The sequence below is a fragment of the Echiichthys vipera genome (genome assembly GCF_963691815.1).
Source record: "Echiichthys vipera genome assembly, chromosome: 20".
Classification (NCBI taxonomy): Eukaryota; Metazoa; Chordata; class Actinopteri; order Perciformes; family Trachinidae; genus Echiichthys; species Echiichthys vipera.
This window is the reverse complement of record NC_139845.1, coordinates 4,969,278-4,988,936: the sequence shown is the minus strand read 5'-3', so window position 1 is coordinate 4,988,936 and position 19,659 is coordinate 4,969,278. Positions and strand designations below refer to the sequence as shown.

Genomic DNA, 19,659 nt, shown 5'->3' with positions numbered 1-19,659 from the left:
TGACAAACTGCAATAGAGTTGTGAACATTTTCAAGTGTTTGGTTTATTATTGTTATTATTTAAAATAAAACAAAATGAAGATCAAATTAGAAGAAAGGAGAGAAATCTATCTATCTATCTATCTATCTATCTATCTATCTATCTATCTATCTATCTATCTATCTATCTATCTATCTATCTATCTATCTATCTATCTATCTATCTATCTATCTATCTATCTATCTGTCTGTCTGTCTGTCTGTCTGTCTGTCTGTCTGTCTGTCTGTCTGTCTGTCTGTCTGTCTGTCTGTCTGTCTGTCTGTCTGTCTGTCTGTCTGTCTGTCTGTCTGTCTGTCTGTCTGTCTGTCTGTCTGTCTGTCTGTCTGTCTGTCTGTCTGTCTGTCTGTCTGTCTGTCTGTCTGTCTGTCTGTCTGTCTGTCTGTCTGTCTGTCTGTCTGTCTCTCTATCTCTCTATCTCTATCTCTAACTCTCTCCCTCTCTCTCTATCTATGTATCTATCTCTTTCTCTCTCCCTCTCTCTCTATCTATCTATCTATGTATCCATCTCTAGCTCTCTCCCTCTCTCTCTATCTATCTATCAATCCATCCATCCATCCATCGTAGCGATATAACTGTAAGTGTTAATATTTTGTGTTGTCTTTTACGACACTGTGATAAAAACGTCTGTATAATAATATTAAAAGACATGTGCGATGTGCCACCAGAGGAAGAAGTGAACGACAACGAGAGAGAGAGAAAATATTTATTTATTTCATGCATATACAAAACATTTTCTTCAGCCAAGCAGAATGAAAACTAGGGACAACAATTATCTGTTAATATGCTTTATAGGTTTGAAATGTATAGAAAAAAAATTCTGATTATTTCAGCTGTTTTTTCATCATATAAAAAAAAAAGATGTTTATATTTTGGATTCTTATCAAAGAGATGCTAATTGACAAAATGCTCTTATTTTGAAAAACGCCTCTTAATAACACTGATACTGTAATAATACTGACACTAACATATTCATTCCTACATAACAGGCTACACTTTATTCACTTAGCTAAAATACTAATTGGATTACAGTAATATTGCCATTTTCTTATTGCATATTTGTTTTTAATACAAAGAAAGCTAATTTGCAAGCATGCTAAGCAGAACCGCAGGCTGCCTGATAATGCACAACCATTTTATTGAATAAATGCAGAGATTCTCAGCGCGCTTGGGCTCAGGTTACGTGTGCAGTCACTGCAGTTTCCGCAGGGCTTCGCACAGTTTCCCCATTTCACCTGAAATAAGAGGAAAAACACAAGTTCAGAGTCGAACAAAACGCATTGAAAACTCATATTTTCATGAATCAGAGTCGCCTAAAACACCTCTTGATACTTATAGTTATTCTTTGATCCATTTCTATTTAACACGAGGAACTTGAGTCAGAGGCTAGCTGTCACTCAATCCTCTTGAGTGACAGCTAGCCTCTGACCCTCACTTCTCCTTGGAGGTAAACGTCAGCCAGATGGACGTATCTCCCTCCCCACAATGTCACATACATGCCCTTTTTTGGTAACAGGAAATGAGGCGGAGTCAAAGTCTGACAAGATGGCGACCCCCGTAGGCGAGTACGATTGGATCAAGTTGAGAGAATGGACCCCGACGGGTACGCTATGTCCATTTTTTTATACAGTCTATGGTTCCTCGTGGTCCGACATTGCTAGCTTGTGAAGATTAGGTAACAGCCAACCGATACACACGCTACCATCCATTAAAGTTTACATCTCACACCTCTCGGTCGTGTTTAGAAAATGGTAACCCAAGATTTGTGAATGCCTCGTGAGTTCGTTTAGGTTATAGTACAGGTGGTCGGGAAGCGAGTCTTGCAAGAGTTTTTGCAAATGTAGGGTTACCATCTAGACATGACATGAGTACACTTCTGCGCGGTGATACGATTGCGTATTACGGATACATTGCTGGCCGATATTTTCATCATTGGTAACGTGACTCTCGCCAAATTAATTTCGTTCCGCCTTGCTTTAGCCTAGCTACACTCATCCACCAGGGATCACTTCATAGGAGAGGTGTTTTAGAAGGCTGGGCCTTATCAAAAATCCTTGCATAGGATTGGAAAGACCACTTGTCCAAACCACACTAATGAGAGTGACGCAGGAAAAACAAAAACGGAACAGCCGACATCTTGGATATAGCAGCAGTTCAATCGGCGCAATGTCATTAAATGATCGATGGCATCCGTGCAAGGAAAATTTGCGGCTAAAAGGTAACTTTGCACACAGCAAACTTCGATTTTAGTGTCCACTCGACAATGAAATAATGAACATGTTGCTGACACATACTACTGATGCTGTCAGCCAGGTTCCTGAGCTGCTGGGTGTTGTCCAACACTTCAATACTCTGGGTGTAGGGGTTGTAGCGCACTGTGAAAGGCCTGGGGATGGTGCCTGCAAATTTCCTGTAGGCAGAGAGACGTGAATGTTAGACACAACTTAAACTAAATGTATTTATACCCAAGAAACTGTCAAACCAACAGAAAAAAAGACATTTTCTTACCTCACTTTCTCTTTGGCGTCCTCAAAGCTCTCAGCGACAAAGTAAACGGGCTGGTACTCTGTGATTGGGTATTTCTGGAGGCTGGTCTTGGCGGGGTCAAAGGGCTGCAGCTTGGGCTCATCGGTCAAGCAGTACTGGAAGAGAGCGGTGAAAAAAAAGGATATATTTAATCCGGTCTTTTCACTGCAACAGATTTCAGTTTCTCAATGAGTGTCTGGTCACCATCACTACAGTCGGTAAACAGGAAGTGCAGCATGATTCAGGGCTTTGCTGTCCCTTTGATGTGACTTGGCAGAGTGCACATCCTCTGCTGACAGCGGCTGATGTAACTTGTGACCTCAATAGCGAGCTGTTTGTCTCCTCTCCCCCACTTACCCACTGAACCACTCTACGGACACCCCGCTGGGCATGTTCCCCCAGTGACACACAAAACCCAAATCTGAGTGGACCACTAACCCACTGCCTGCACCGCTGCTGCTGTTGTATAATAAGGTGAATGTGCTATAACAACAGATTGTGTGGCAGGGGTCCATGTCTGCTGAAAGTGACGTACAGATTGTTTTCTTGGAGCCTTTGACTCAGGGGCGTTTTCTTTGCTTTTAACATCAGAGTTTGCGCCGTTGTCTCTTTTTTTTTAGGCATCATTTAATGCAATGGCGTATGTGGCTAAAATAGTTCTGGTCTGGACTTTTTACATGTTTACAGATAATTGTACACTTACGTTTCATCTGTTCGGCCTCCGAATCATGGATGTGTTATGAGACAGTACAGGCTATTGGATCCCAAGGTATACTGAGTGCGATCAAAACAATTGCTCGCCTGGTGCATGGTCTTGTCTACATGGTACAACCAAGATTTGCAGAAAGTCTTGCGAGATGGTGACGGCCAAAAACATGGTCCATGCAAGTACGTGATGGACGCAGACGCTTTGGTTGATCAGATCAATTTCATTTCAGCATTAGTCCCCCGCCCTTACCTGCAGCTCTCCAAACGATGAAAGCAAGCCAGCGCCGTAAGCTTTGATCTCTGAGCCCTGCTTACACAGGCCAAACTCCACAGTGAACCAGTACACCTGAGCACACACACAAAGTTCATTAAGAACAAAACACAGGCAGGTATTCACAAATAAGGAAGGTTGACTAACAGGCTTCTTTCCCCAAACCCAGAGATCCTTTGGAAGATTTAAAGGTCACAACAATCAAACTGTTTCTTTGGTAAAATTTGTTCAAATGGAAACTGTACATCGCATCATATGTTTGCAGAAATCTCAGACACAGATACCTTGACCTGGGCAAATAAAACCAAAAGTAACTTCATGCTTGATATCACTTGAGGCAATTAAGATTGTTTTTTTTTTGTCATTTGGGAAACTCGCCCTTTAAAGTGTAATTCTGGTGTAAAATCATACCATGGTCTTTTCTCGACACTTGCACACGTCAAATAAGCCATCGAGACAGTTTTTTTCATTTATGAACTATTAACGGAGAAATCCCGGAGAGTCGCTAACAGCCGGACGTGGCTAACACTAATTAGCTCGGTGCAGTACGGTGAAGGCATTCAAAGGTCTTTTTTAACCACTAATACTGCTGATAATAACAGCAAACCTCTGCAGCAGCATGAGAAGAGTCCCTACACATAAAACAAAGCACCAATGGGCTCCTTCCTTTGGGATTGACTTTGGTAATCCACTTGAATTGACTTTACTATGAGAGGAGCTGGTACAGGGACCAGTAGGTAAGTCTTTAAAACACTCTTTTAATAAACTCTGGGTTCACTAACTACATAGTCGGTGCTTCGTTTTGTTTGTAGAGACTCTCATGCTGCTGCAGGAGGAGGTTTGGTGTTATTTTCAGCAGTATAACCTCCGTTTTAACCTTTCTGCTGTTAGCGACTGTAAGCGACTGTTAGTGACTCTTAATGACTGTTAGCAACTCTTAGTTTATACAGGAAAATAACTGTTTCCATAGCTTATTTGATGGGTACAAGTGTCGAAAAAGACCATGGAATTTCGCTTTAAGGCCCTCAAAAGTGTAAGTTTTAGAGTGATTATTACATACATAGTGCTAAAGGTACCGCAGATACACATACTATCGGACCTACTGTATATGTCAGTGCATACAAACACAGTCTGTTTATAAGCCTGTAAACAAGCTAGACATTAGACAAATGTTTTTGTGAATTAGAAGCTGTAGTTAATCTAACATTTATAGTTTCATTGTTTCTCATTTACTCACAGTAGCAAGTTTCTCAATGAACTCATCAGGGGCACCGAGGGAGGCGAGGCCGATTTCCTACACAGAAAAGCATCGAAGCATAAAGATTAGAAAATGAAAAGTTACAGAATCACATAAGTTACATAGATGTGTGTGTGTGTGTGTGTGTGTGTGTGTGTGTGTGTGTGTGTGTGTTGAGATAACACTTCATTGATCCTCTGAGGGAAAGGAAGTGCTACAGCAGAACAAAGACACGATGAAATCACAATACTTACGTTGCTACAACGCCTAAAGAAAGCTTTAAAGGTCCCATATGATGCTCATTTTCAGGTTCATATTTGTAGTTGGGGTTTCTATTAGAACATGTTTACATGCTTTATTGTTAAAAAAACACATTTGTCTCATATTGTCTGTCTGAATATTTCTGTATTCACCCGCCTGTCTCTTTAAGACCCCCTCCTGTTAAAGCCCAGTCTGCTCTGATTGGTCAGTGTTTCTGAGTCTGCTGCATCTGCGTTTTATGTGTCTTTGCACCATCATTGCAGCCATAGGATGACTGAAACAGCACTTTTGACCTATTAGAAGGTGCTGTTTCATGGAATAGTTATGAACACCTTGACTGGCTTTTTACAATTTGGGACCTTTAATTAGCTTGTTTGGGTTTAATTTTAATTTATCATATATCTTTTCATGACTTCAGCTCTCTTACCTGTGAGAATTGGGCGAAACCGGAGTCGGCAAACAGAGGAACGTGTCCCAGGAGCTCATGGCAGATATCCCTGCATCAGGAACCAAAATGACTCTTTAAAAATCACATGAATGACATATTTTTTCTCCCTTCTCCTTCTTCACAAATAGAGTTTCGACACTCACGGCTCAGGTGTGTACGTGGGCTTGGAGCCGTGACGAATGTACTGCGTGGAATGAAAGACACGGAAGGCGAGTCCAGCCAGGAAGTCCCGAGACGAGAGCAGGCCGGCCACGGGGCGTAGCCGGAAGCCCGTGCACGCTGCGGGAAGGAGACGGCGAGAAGGAAGAGGTGAGTGTTTCTTTGTATTGAATAATGAGGGGGGAGAGAATAGGAAGTAGGGCATTTGAACAGATCCTGCCACCCACATTCAACCAAAATGACATGACTGGTAAGAGATGAAGATGTCATCGGTGGGACCTCGGGGTCAATCACAAGACAGGACTTACACTGCAGGAAGCGGGAGACGTCCTCCAGCTGTGGGATGTTGTCCTGCCTGTAGCCGCAGTATTTCTCCAGCAGGGGGAAGACCCGGTTGTGTTCACGGCAGGCGTGAGTCGGGTACAGCGTCTTCAGCTCCTTGAACACTGTCCCCCATGTGGCCTTTTCGTCCTCTGTGTACTCCACTCGAGGGATGGTCTGGCCACTGGGACAATGACATGAGGTTATTGTGCTTTCTTTTTGAGTTTTGTGTATATTTAGTATTAAACTTTATAAGAAGTTACAACAGAAATGATCAGGAAACTTTGAGACAAATCAAATGTTAGGGCGCACTCACACTGTCCGTCCGCACTGGGCCAAAATCGTTTTTTCCGTTAAAGCCTAGTGCGTTTGACCAGTGTGAGTGCAACCGCTCCGCGCATAAATGCGGTCAGCGGGTTGTCCACGGCCTGCCTGAGAGAGGTGGGCTTTTGTGGAGCGTGTTTGCACATGTACGAGTACGAGCACGAGGCCTACGACGGTTCTGACGTCATTTATGTGCCCCTGTTCGGACATAGTAAATAGAAGGACGGACCATGCGCGGACATTTAACAACAACAATGGCGGTGAAAGGTTGACGTTGGTGTGATGCGGAGGTGGAGTGTTTACTGCAGATTTGGTCGATGAAAAGATTCAAAAACAGTCGACAAGACGCACAAAAACTCAGAGGTCTATGGAAAGATTTGGAAACAAAGCGACGCATCGCCATGACGTCATCAATGCGTGTGACGTGTTACGGCGTGATGACGTATGGACAGCGAGAAGCATTTGCGCGAGGCCCAGGTAGTGTGAGTACAAACGGGCCTGGAGGGGGGGACAAGGACCCTAAAGCACGGGGCGCGGTGCGGAAGGACAGTGAGCACAGTGCTCATTGTTGATGTTTATTTTTTGTTTCCCCCCAATTCTTCCCATGGCGATAGACTTTGTGAGGAACACGGCATCAGTGCATCATTTGTCACTATCACAGTACTACGTCGCTAATGTAAATGCGAGCCACCTCAGCGGGTATTTCATTGGGTCTGTTGCTCTTTGTAGTGCCTGTGAATAATACTTCTCAATTATACACACAAAGACGGGGGCCCTTTAAATCCACCATTGACTGCCTGTAATTTCTCCCTATTTGTTTATGATCATTTTCAAGGGAAAAACATATTTCATCCATAACTTTTCTTCCAGGCTTTAAAAACAAGACATAAAATTAAAGATTGAGATTGAAATATAGATATTTCTTTTGCTTTCTTACTGTCTGTAGTTGTAGGCGATGTCGGCAAACTCCTTCCTGCGGGCTCTGTACACTGGATCTGTGAAGCCCTGAACACAGACACACACACACACACACACACACACACACACACACACACACACAGGCACGAACACACACACACACACACAAAGGAAAGCCATGTTAGATCTCATGATCGCAGCTTGGCCACTCACATCTAAATCAAAGAGTGGAAATCCTCTGCTGAGGCTAAACCCTGTGGCCTTTGACAGCATTATGCACTCCGTCTCTAATAAGAGCATGCAAATACAAATTCAAATGAAGCCTTTGTAGAGTGTTTTTCAGCTTATGATGAATACATTTTGCTTTAATGGCGGTGGCAAAAGGGAGCAATTATCTATAATTATAGGGGCTCAATTAAAGCAATGACATCAATTTGTGTGTCTAGATAGTTTCCATTAGAATAGACAGGCAGAGTGCACCCTGTCATCTCTGCAGCCCCGTCTTTCATAAGACGTGTGGGCGTGAGTGGACACGTATTCACACACAAACACACACACACACACACACACACACACACACACACGCAGAGGCAGGATGTGGTGCACAGACAGTGATGGATAGGTCAGTCCCTACCGGGTGATCGGAGTCCAGCTCGGAGCCGTAACTGAGGATCTGATTGGCAAAGCGGTCCAAGTCCTGGATGTCATTAGGGAACCACGGCACTGCAGGGTAATAACAGTTATTAAACGTTGATAGTTTCTGTTTATACACAACATATATTCATCACAAGTCAGTTAAGAAGTAGTTCCACACAAACACTGCCCAGAGCGAAGAAAACTCAGGATATTTTAAGTCTTAACGATTCGTAATGTTCTAACTTATGACAAATTAGTCAGATGTTTAGTCCCCGTCTCTGTTTTTTTATATGAAAATTAATATTTGGGTTTTGGATTGTTGGTCGCACAAAACAAGACATTTGAAGATGTCATATTCTACACTGTGGTGGACGTTTTCACTTATTTTACGGACCAATTTAATGAAAGTTCAGTGAAATTAATTGTTTTTGCAGCCTAGATATTGTGTGATATTACCTGATAAATGAGCACAGATTGGTATTGATGTTGCTAATGTAGGTGATGTTTTTGCCTATGTGATTTATTTTTTTCCAGTGCCAAGGCATTTTGACACTCAACAGAACAGTAATCAACAGTCATGTGCTTGTTCATATGGATTTATGGCACTAAAAAACACTGGGGCCCAACCATTAATCTACATTTGTGCAGTGTGGTCCAGCCTGAGGCCGCCTAGGAAGACAATATGTCCCTGCCAGGCTCCTCTATAAACAGGCAGTCTCCAAAACAGGCCATAAATACCCTCCCGTCCACTTGACCCTGACCAGCAGACCACAGTGTCTACGCCGAGGTCAAAGGAGGATCCATGGTGGCCCTGTCTGTCTCTGCCTGCCGTGACCTTGGCATGTTCGCCTCCCCACAGAGCTCCTCTGTTCCTGCTGAGCCTGTTGGTCCTCAGTAGCTAAACTAATGTCATTCTGGAAACAACTAATAAAGGGGTCTAGATGTGGGCGATGAGCCATCCGTCTCATCGGCGACGCTGGCTGTACATTATCCAGTCTGGCGGGGGGGAGGGGGTTCATCATGAAGCAACAGCCAACACTGTGCTCCGATGATAAATGAACCATTCCAGCTGCATTGATCTCCATTTAATACGAGTCTGGACGGGCCGAGTGGCTCTAAGGACGGCAACGCTGGTGGGTTCGTCCACCGCTGTGGCCCAGACGGAAACATCTCAAAAGTCTGATATTATGATTATAATTTCCAGGTTCATACTTGTATTTTAGGTTTGCTGCTATCCTATCGTACATTTACCTCGTATACATAAAATAGAATTTTACAACAAAACAAAACACTGCACAGTGTTTAAAAACAGGATGAAATGTTCCTGCGCAGTACGGAAAAGATTGATATTTAATTGAATTTAATGGAAAAAGGGAAAAGAGTTTGGGAAACTGTTTGTGTTGTTTCCAGACTGTTATCTAACTTTCTAAAATAAAATATACAAATCAAAACAACACAACATTAACGCAACACAGCCGACCTGTAGATGATATGAAACTATTTAAGCTGGCTGTAGAATGGTGTCGGGTTACCATGGTTACTGTTCGCCGTGCAGCTGCGATTCTTATTTATTGACTTTTTTCCACACGTGTCGACTACATTTTATTCAATATTTATTATTATTTTATTAATTTAAAAGTATGTTTACTCCATCTAAAGCCAATGAAGCACAGACTTGTGTTTTCTTTTCTAGTTCCTGGTTAATTGTCCGTCTCTATAGTTACTGTCTGTAGTGTTGCAGGTTCAAAGTTATTAATGTCACTCTTTTAGCATTTAGCTTGAATTAAATGCTGTGCGTTAAACATTTCTCGGTTCATTCACTTATATGAGCTACGATACGTCTGTAAAAATGTATGTAACATAATGGCATGCATAGTTAGAATTTAATATACGTGTTAAAAGTTGGATTTTAAAACCATTTATTTACATAATAAACACCTAAAAATTGGTATTCATATGTTGGTTCAGGTGAAAAGGAAATGTCCCCTTTGTGGGATTAATAAAGGACTAATAATATTATATTATCTTAACTTTTATTGACTGAAAAATCCTCAGAGAAGTCTGGAAATTTGAGAAATGTGTAGGAACCCTGGGCTTGATGAAGAACTGCCAGAGTACAAAAGTATTTCTGAACGTGTTCAAATTACACTTTAAAGGTCCCATAGTGAGCCCGTTCATTCAAGTAGCACATCTGACCAATCCTAGTTGCATATGTTTTTTAAAGTAAGTGGTCCCTTTTTAATATTTTAATTTTATAGATTTTAATATCCCTAAATTCAAAGTTGTATGTGCACATGGAGTTTGCATGTTCTCCCCGTGTCTGCGTGGGTTTTCTCCGGGTTCTCCGGTTTCCTCCCACAGTCCAAAGACGTGCAGGTGTTCGGTTCATTGATGACTCTAAATCACCCGTAGGTGTGAATGGTTGTCTGTCTCTGTTCGTCTCTATGTGTCCTGTGATAGACTGGCGTCCTGTCCAGGGTGTACCCCGCCTCACGCCTGATGTCAGCTGGGATTGACTCCAGCCCCCCCGCAACCCCGACAGGGACAAGCGGTTGAAGATGAATGAATGAATGAATGTGCACAGATGTAGAGAAGTAGAGGTGCTGGGACCTTATTTCCAAATCCCAGTGTTGATATGTATGCATCAGGTCAAAATTGTAATCTCCAATAAGTTGATTATTAACCAAAAACCTGCAAAACCAATGCTCTTCCTATCATTCTCAGCTGTACTTCGTGTTAAATGCTAAGCAAATGTTAGCATGCTCAAATGTTGTGTAAGAAGGAGAACACAGTAAACTGCTAGAGCAACAATGGATCTAGAACTGACAAAAATGCCAAAAGGTTAAGGAGCAATTTGTGACAAAGTCATTTGCGATTGATGATAATTTAGTCGATATGATGAATCCAACTAAAAGTGTTTAACCGAGTGTCCCTCAGGGCTCTGCTGCATGTTATCTACACACACTGCATCGTGCTGAGGCTTCGTGCTCCTCTCTCCACGACTGCACAGTCACTGACCTGTGTCCTTCTCTTTGTTGCGTGACAGCTCGTGCACATGGCCGCTGATCTGGGTTCGCAGGCTGTCTATGACCTCATCCAAGGCCTGGGAGGAGGTGGAGTCCACGCTGATGAAGAACTCGTACAGATCGTTGTTCATCCGAGACGGACGGGACTCGATGTGCGTCAGGTTGATGCCCTTTTCCTAAAGGTTCGCGGAACACAAAGAGAGGAAACGGTGGTGAGACCTGATGGTTTTGTGATTTCAAGAGCTGGTGGGGATCCAAAAGTTCCATCATTGAACATAAACATCTGGGATAAACAACTGTGGATGTTTTTGCTGCAACAGGTTGAAGCACTGCCTTTGTTCCACCACTAGAGGGCGATGTTTTCTATCAGACTTTGTGGAGTCCACCGTGGCCCTGGGGTCAGAGCAGCCTTGACCTCTCTCTCTCTCTGCAGGCTGACACTGAGCAAGACACACTGGGCTTTCACAGTAAAGGCATTGAGGACACATTGTAGTGGTTTTAGTGCAACATCGTCAAATAAATCACCCTGCCCTCCCGGCATTTAGGCTTTTCTCATTCTGAATGCATGAACACAAAACCCTTGGGATGTGTCCAAGCTCTCTTTTGGACACGAGTTTCTTCTTAATGTCCAAAAAGCCGAGCCAGCTCGTGCTGGAGGGCGTGACTATCTTTAAGTGGTCATTACCATCAAAAATGCATTTTTTGTTTATGTAACTTTGGGCAGAGGGAGTATGTTGTTCTCTGTCTTCTATAGGCTAAGTAAAGAGGAGGGTGTGCGCAGCGGGGCCTCACGCTCGCTCCCATCTGGATCCTATTCTACATTTAACAACTTTCATTAAGGAGCATGGGGTCCAGCTCCCCCCGTCCCCGCCCCCCCCCCCACCCCCCCCACCCCCAAGACTGACTACGGAGATGATCAAAGACTGAGTCCAGGTTGGAAGAAAACATGACTTTGCTTTTTGTGATGTGCAGTTACATGCATTGCATTTTCACTGTCAGCAGATTTAATGAAGCTTGCCGAGCGAATCGGAGGAGAGGAAACAATGTTGTCTAAGTGAAACTCTCATTACTGTTATTATGCCCCATAAAGTCAGGAATCACAATCAGATGTTCTATATTTATGTATGTATGTATATTGACTCATGGGGGGGTTGGGTTTTATTACATTGGATCCGTTCTACAGTAGAAATATAGAGAGAAATGAAACAAGACATAAAAAAGAATAAGAAACATATATGTGCACTCTCCTAGGGTATACAGGATCTCTGTATATAAAGAAACAGAAATAAGAAATAGATCAAATGAAAATACAAATATGTGCATTATACTGTAAAAGAATATACATAGAAAAAATGACTAAAAAATATACACAATAGTGCTGCAAAAAGGGAATTATAGGGCAGTGTAAATGCAGTATTAATGTAAATAAACTGGAGTATTGCACAGTTGAATCATTGCAATTTTAGCACATGTCGCACACACGGGTGAGTTTAGCAAAGTTTAAGATGTGAATAATTAATTAAACTGAATATTTGATCCATACAGGACATACAGATGTTTAAGTAAAGCACATTATCCATCACCGATCTCCCTTTAGTTCTTTTATAGTTTTAGATTTTTACATTTAGAGAAAAGATGCGGGTTATGCAAATGTGGCTGATTCTAAATGTTTTATTCGTGCAGTTCATTGAGCAACAATGAACCGAATGGTGAGGCTTTGGGATTACAGCATTTAAATTCAAGTATGATTGATATTTGGTGATTTAATCGAATTTTAAAGATCAAATAGGTTCAGTGATGTCGCTGCTTCTCTGCACAAACTGAACCACTTCCACATGAATGTCCAGCTTAACATAGCCAACCCTAAATCCTCTACCCTGCAGGACGCTGGGGTCATTTTGTCAGATTTCCGTACCCCTCCGAGCCGTCCCCTCCACCATGAGGCAGGTGACATTCAAGGCCGAGGTCAAGGTCGGCCCGTGGCTCCGGCTCGTCACATGAAAGCCACGCTGCCGTGTCACATGCGCTTTGTGTGTCCCGTGCGGATAAAGGGTTTGCCGGTTTTTCGTGTCCAATATGGAGATTAGACACTCACGAGATGAAAAGCTGCTCGGCTGAACGTTTGCACACAGCTCAGCGGAGCGGCCGTTTCTTAATTCATCAGAAGAATTTGGCTCTCGAACACTGTTATTAGGGAAATCCATATGTGCTACGTTGCTGTGAGGGAGAGAGGGGTGTGTTGACGGTTTGGGGGGTAATTTGGCTCGTTTTATAGAAAAAAGTTAAAGGAAGAGGGGATTAGGGGGAGGATGGGGGTGGAGCAGGGGGAGGAACGGGAGAGTGGGAGCTCATAGGTTCAAAGAGGATCCTGATGTTTACTGCTGCAGTTGTAGAGCTGCGTTTGGCACTTACGTGATACTGAACAGAGTCAAACCACTCGCATCTCCGCCCCCATAAACTCACGCCTGAGGGTGAAAAAATGATCTGAAAAATGCTTTTCTTTAACATAAAACACCCTTTTGTCTTTGGGATGTTTTTGCACATTTCTTCCTGCAAGGAGATGAACTCTGTTTCTGCAAGAAGAGCAAACTCGAACCTTGATATGACGTCCGTCCACGTCCAGGATTAAATAAACAAAGGCGCTGCCAATCGGTGTACAGTCGCACAGTCACGTACGCACAGGCGGATACATTTACTCTTCGTGTATGTTGTTTTGTTTAGAGTTAATCAGTAACGTCGTATATTGTGAAAGACCCGAGCGTTTCATCATTGTGTCAATGTTTGGGTCCGAACGTTGTGGTTATGAAAGTCTCGTCTGATGTTTTGGAAAAGTACGCTCATTGATACAAAAGCATTATATAAATGACCCCTATCAGTGTGTTGTCCTATCTTATTTTGTCTTGTCTTATTTTGTATTTTCTTATCTTATCTTGTCTTGTCTTGTCTTGTCTTGTCTTACTTTGTCTTATTTTGTCTTGTCTTGTCTTGTCTTATCTTATCTTGTCGTACTTTGTCTTGTCTTGTCTTGTCTTGTCTTGTCTTGTCTTGTCCTGTTTTGTCTTGTCTTGTCTTATTTTGTCTTGTCTTATTTTGTCTTGTCTTGTCTTGTCTTGTCTTATTTTGTCTTGTCTTATTTTGTCTTGTCTTGTCTTGTCCTATCTTATTTTGTCTTGTCTTGTCTTGTCTTGTGTTATTTTGTCTTGTCTTGTCTTGTCTTGTCTTGTCTTGTCTTGTCTTGTCTTGTCTTGTCTTATTTTGTCTTATCTTATCTTATCGTGTCTTGTCTTGTCTTGTCTTATTTTGTCTTGTCTTGTCTTATCTTGTCTTGTCTTAGTTTGTCTTGTCTTATTTTGTCTTATCTTGTCTTGTCTTAGTTTGTCTTGTCTTATTTTGTCTTATCTTGTCTTGTCTTATTTTGTCTTTTCTTATTCTGTATTTTCTTATCTTGTCTTGTCTTGTCTTGTCTTATTTAGTCTTGTCTTGTCTTGTCTTGTCTTATTTTGTCTTGTCTTGTCTTGTCTTAGTTTGTCTTGTCTTATTTTGTCTTATTTTGTCTTTTCTTATTCTGTATTTTCTTATCTTGTCTTGTCTTATTTAGTCTTGTCTTGTCTTGTCTTGTCTTATTTTGTCTTATCTTGTCTTATTTTGTCTTATTTTATCTCTTGTCTTAGTTTGCTGGACTGTTGCTTTAATATTTTAATATAAACTTATTTTAACTACTTTATAAACTATGCAGACTGTTAAATCAATTTCTATAAATCAGTTTATATAAAGCTGATCATATATTATGTGTGTAACGCTCTAATAACTGTTGTGAAGTTAAAAGGGTAAAATAGTTTTAACTGTTTCACATGTATCTATAAATTACAGTATTTAAGTGAATGTGCTTTGATTGCAAACCTGATTTTTCTGATCTCTATAGAAACCCTGGAGGAGGTCGGTTGGTGATCTAAGAGCCGAGTGTCATATTTGCACATGACTGATCCACAGACATCACAGATAAGCTCAGTTTGTTTAGTTTCCTCCGTTAAAGGGTTGGAAAAGTTCATCAGCACCAAAACAACTACAGTCAGTTATATATGACCTTCTTTCCTGTGCCCGAAAACGGTTCAGATGAAATGTTGTACTTACTTGAACTGGTGAACTAGTTCTTGTAAAGCTGCAATAAATTAATACGTCAAGATTTAAAGAAACGTACGAACTTACTTAGTTCATGGAGTTTGTTTTGTTTATTGTTAATCAATAACTTTATAAGGGTAAAAGACCTGAGGACGTTTCATCATCTGCTCATCGTGTCCATGTGTTTGGATCAGAACGTTATCATTAGGAATAGTTTTTCATTTGGGAAACACTCTGATTAGCTTAGCTTAGCAGAAAGACAAGAAGGCGCTAGCTTGACTTTTTCCAACGGTAACAAACCCATTAAAATGTATTTCCAGCGCAAAATCATCCCATGGTCTTTTTCAGCACTTACATACATCAAATAAGCTATCGAGACAGTTTTTTTATGTATGAACTCAGGTAGAGTCGCTAACAGTCGGATGTGGCTAACAGTGATTAGCTCGGGGCAGCACGGTGAAGGCATTAAAACGTCTTTTTTAACCACTAATGCTGCTGAAAATAATACCAAACCTCTGCAGCACCATGAGAAGAGTCCTTACACACAAAACAAAGCACCAATGGGCTCCTTCCTTTGGGATTGACTTTGGTAATCCACTTGAATGGACTTTACTATTAGAGGAGCTGGTACAGGGGCCAGTTGGTAAGTCTTTAAAACACTCTTTAATAAACTCTGGGTTCACTAACTACGTTGTTGGTGCTTTGTTTTATGTGTAGGGACTGTTCTCAAAAACTTGTTTGTTAAGTGTTAAAATGATATTTTTACACGGGATTATGTACCGTACAAATGTATTCTTTCTTGACCAATAGCTTGTCTGCCAAAAATAACCACTGTGAGTTTTCAGAGGTTGCCTGGCAACGTTTCCCAGCCAAGAAATGCACCGACACATAACCCCATAACCCCACATTAATGACGTAGTGGTTCATTTTAAGCCAGTTCGTGATCTTTCCCTTTCCCTAATCAAGTCACTTTGTTGCCTAACCCTAAGTAGGTCAGTGTTACGACCTTAATCCCATGTTTAAAATGGCGTTAAAAACAACAGACTTGTATGTAATTTGGGGGAATTGTTCAGATATGATGATGGGTTACATTAAAAAGAATATTGTAATTTTAATACTTTACAAGTGCCAGTAGGTTGATATCTTTCCTTTGGACAGAGCCAGGCTAGCTGTTTCAAGTCTTTATGCTAAGCTAAAGCTGCACCTTCGCACTTAACCGGCAGACACGTGGGTGGCTTCGATCTTCTCAACTAACTTGTCGAACTGTTTGTTTAAACACTCTCTTTTTCACTCTTTTATTATGGCAAATTTGGTGCGTGCATTTCAAAACTGTCATTCAAAACAGAAAAGATTATCAGATGAGGTTAGATGTGCAGTCAGTCTCAGCCACTTGAAGAAAACCACACCATGGAGTTTAGCTTTACCTCAAGTCTACTAAACCACCCCAATGGTCAATTAACATTCTTATATGCTCTCTTTGGTGCAACAGCAGCTGCAACTGCATGCTATTTAGCTTCCTGCATCACCGATTCAGACCAGGTTTTCATTTTGTGCTTGTTACCTTTCGACTTATGTCGTGATGTGGGAGAAAGCGTAGCTCTTCTAATGACGGGTGGATCCATGTGTGCGTCAGTTTTATTCTATGTAAGCTCTGGGGATCACTGAGCGAGATCAGGTGAAGCATTAGCTCGGTGGTGACGGCATGTTTGTGAGCTGTCGGTGGAAAAAAACGTACCTCAAAGAGCCGCAGGCCCCGGGCTAAAGCTCCGACCTCCTCCTTCAGAGAGAAGATGCAGGAGATGACTTCGGACTTCTGGCCCGTCTCCTCCTCCAGGTACATGGAGCCCCTTCTCCTCCGCTGTGAAAGACACAATTAGGGAAACAAGGGATTAAATATGGATTTAATGGGTTTTCATACGTGCTTCAGGCATTTTCTTCTTGTCTCGGGGGAGCAGCTGACACTCATTTAACAGCAGGAGTCAAGGGAGAGAAAAATAGGGGTATATAATGCAGATTACCTTGATCTCCTTATGGTTTATGTTATGAAAAACATGTTTTTAAACCTAAATCTGGCATCTTAAGGAGGATGATCGTATGCTTAAGTCTAGCAAAGCTTTTTTTAAAACACCACAGTTCAACTTACGCAAAAGACTGTGGGAATCTCAGATATAGTCGAATTAATAAATGACTGATTTGACTGGATTTTGAGCCCATTCTGCACGTCCCTGAGTCAAATTTAAGGAAAATCAAGAAGGTTAAATGCATTAAATCTCGTTGAAGGCCGTGGCATTCTGCATTCACGGTGACTAACCTTTGAAACCGTCACACCTTTAACCCTTTAACCCTTTGACACAGACCAGTGCGGTGGTCGTCCTGGCCTTGACCACATTCTCCTCGCATAGGAGGATTTTTAGCGAACGAGAGGGCAAACTTTCGGCAGCGTGGCAGCTGATGGCAATATCTTACAGATGTTGAGATTCCTGCCCAGTCCGCATAGTTATTTATCAAATCTAACATTTCCATATGGAGCTTCAGCTTGAGATGATTCATTTAGTGTTGACTGTACGGAGTTTTTTCACCTTTAGACACGAGGGCTATTATCGGTGCTGCAGCTGACCATTAGTTAGTATTAATGTATTGTAATGTATGTATTAATATCAATTAGTGCATTAGTATCATAATGTCCCACAACCCAAGTCTGATGTTTTCAGGTTGCTTCTTTTGTCAAGTCAGTAACAAAAACACCATCGATCTTTGACATAAGACAAAGACAGGCAGGAGGAAATACTGGCATTTTTGTTTGGAAGATAAATATCAATTATGTTCCATTGTCAAAATATTTGCAGATTATTTTTCTGTGGATCGACTAAAGCTCGAACATAACTGACAGCATGTCATTATTTTTTTATACCTATAAAGTCTTGAAACACTGGAGGACGCTTCATTTTAGCCATTATTTTTTCAATGTGGGCTTGAATTTGAATAATCTCCTTGAAAAATGCTAAATTTTGAATTCGATTTACACAATCGCTTATGTAAACTCAAAAAAAATTAACATTTTAAATGAAAAAAAAGCCTTATTTGGGATGATAAACTCTTCAAAAGTCTGTAAACTCTCGCTTTTGGCACCTTGGAAGTGCTCGCACAGCTGTACGAACCCTGCAAACACCCGTACGCACAGATTATTTGTGTTTTTGTTCATTTTGCAAGGTCTGGACCTATTTTCCAGGGGTATCATGACTAAAGCTCTAGCTTTTACGAACATAACTGACATCATGTCATTATTTTTTTATACCTTCAAAGTCTTGAAACACTGGAAGATGCTTCATTTTAGCCATTATTTTTTCAAGGTGGGCTTGAATTTGAATGAACTCCTTGAAAAATGCTCGATTTTGATTTGTATTTACACAATCGCTTATGTAAACTCAAAAAAATGAACATTTTAAATGAAAAAAAAGTCCCATTAGTGATGATAAACGCTTCAAGAGTCTGTAAACTCTCGCTTTTGGCTCCTTGGAAGTGCTTGCAAAGCTGTACGAACCCTGCAAACACCCGTGTGCACAGATTATTTGTGTTTTTGTTCATTTTGCAAGGCCTGGACCTATTTTCCAGGGGTATCATGACAGCATATTGTCCATTTTTCAGCCACATCAGCAGTTTTTCCTGCACTCTTTGCACTGAGGGAACTCTCCCTGCCCTGTCTGCTGCACCTGGAATATTCCAGCTATGACCAACTCTATCACTGCTCATGCATTAAAAACTGACTTGACAGCAGATGGAAGATCATTTACAATAACTTTAAGCTTAGTTACTTTAAATCACCACATCGGGACAGAAGAACATGATGGATTTCTGGGAATAACATTAAATATATGGTAACATTTACCCCTGTGTCCGGCTCCTCTGTCTCGTAGGTCCCGTTCACTCTCTTGTATGCTGCGTCCATCCTGTCGCTCTTCAGGTGACCGACCTGTGCGTGCCGATGCCGACCCGGGTTAGACTCCACCGTGCGCGGCTCCTGTCTATAAACACCCACCGGTTGCGACGTCGGCCCACGTGACACCACACCCCCCTCCACTCTGCATCGGTATGTCACGAGTGCGTTGTTGTGAAACAGAATCACAATGTCACACATCTGGATCTTGTTATGCAGCGCTGCGTTGAGCTTGGACCCCCCCCCCCCCACACACACACACACACACACACACACACACACCCCCTGGTATGCACTGCTGGTCGGCAGATTAAGTTGTTTTTAGCTGCAGAGGACGTTAATTACCTTATGCACATATGTGCATGTAACTGCGACTGTTGTTAGGGAATATAATGACAGTATAATAATTATAATATAGTGTATAACATGGCATAACCCCAGACTTAGACATAAAACAATACAAACACAACAATAACAGTAGGTACATGCATCAGGGGAGCACACATCCATCACATTTAAGGTCTTCATTTATTTCTTGATGAGTATTTAACCCTCCTGTTGCCCTCAGATTTGACTAACACCATTTATTCTAGGGGTCAATTTGATCTTTAGCAGTTTAAACATCTGGAAAATGATCATAATCCATTTGTGACTCGGGTACTTTATGTTTTTATTTAACAAAATGAAAAATATGTATATGTTAAATTTCATGGAGGGATCTTTGTGTGTGTGTGT

The 19,659-nt window shown here is 41.6% G+C and overlaps 1 protein-coding gene across 1 annotated transcript; it reads right to left on the bottom strand.

The window, feature by feature from the left end:
• Positions 1 to 928: 928 nt before the first annotated feature.
• Positions 929 to 19,005, bottom strand: pah (phenylalanine hydroxylase). The gene is made up of 13 exons (XM_083935643.1): positions 18,877 to 19,005; positions 16,726 to 16,848; positions 10,864 to 11,047; positions 7,844 to 7,932; positions 7,229 to 7,296; positions 5,955 to 6,151; positions 5,631 to 5,766; positions 5,467 to 5,536; positions 4,779 to 4,835; positions 3,521 to 3,616; positions 2,545 to 2,678; positions 2,331 to 2,446; positions 929 to 1,271 (listed from the first exon to the last, which is right to left on the bottom strand). Exons 1-13 carry the CDS (start codon positions 18,934 to 18,936, stop codon positions 1,228 to 1,230), a joined length of 1,374 nt encoding a protein of 457 aa, XP_083791769.1. The 5' UTR covers positions 18,937 to 19,005; the 3' UTR covers positions 929 to 1,227.
• Between the last annotated feature and the right edge of the window lie 654 nt (positions 19,006 to 19,659).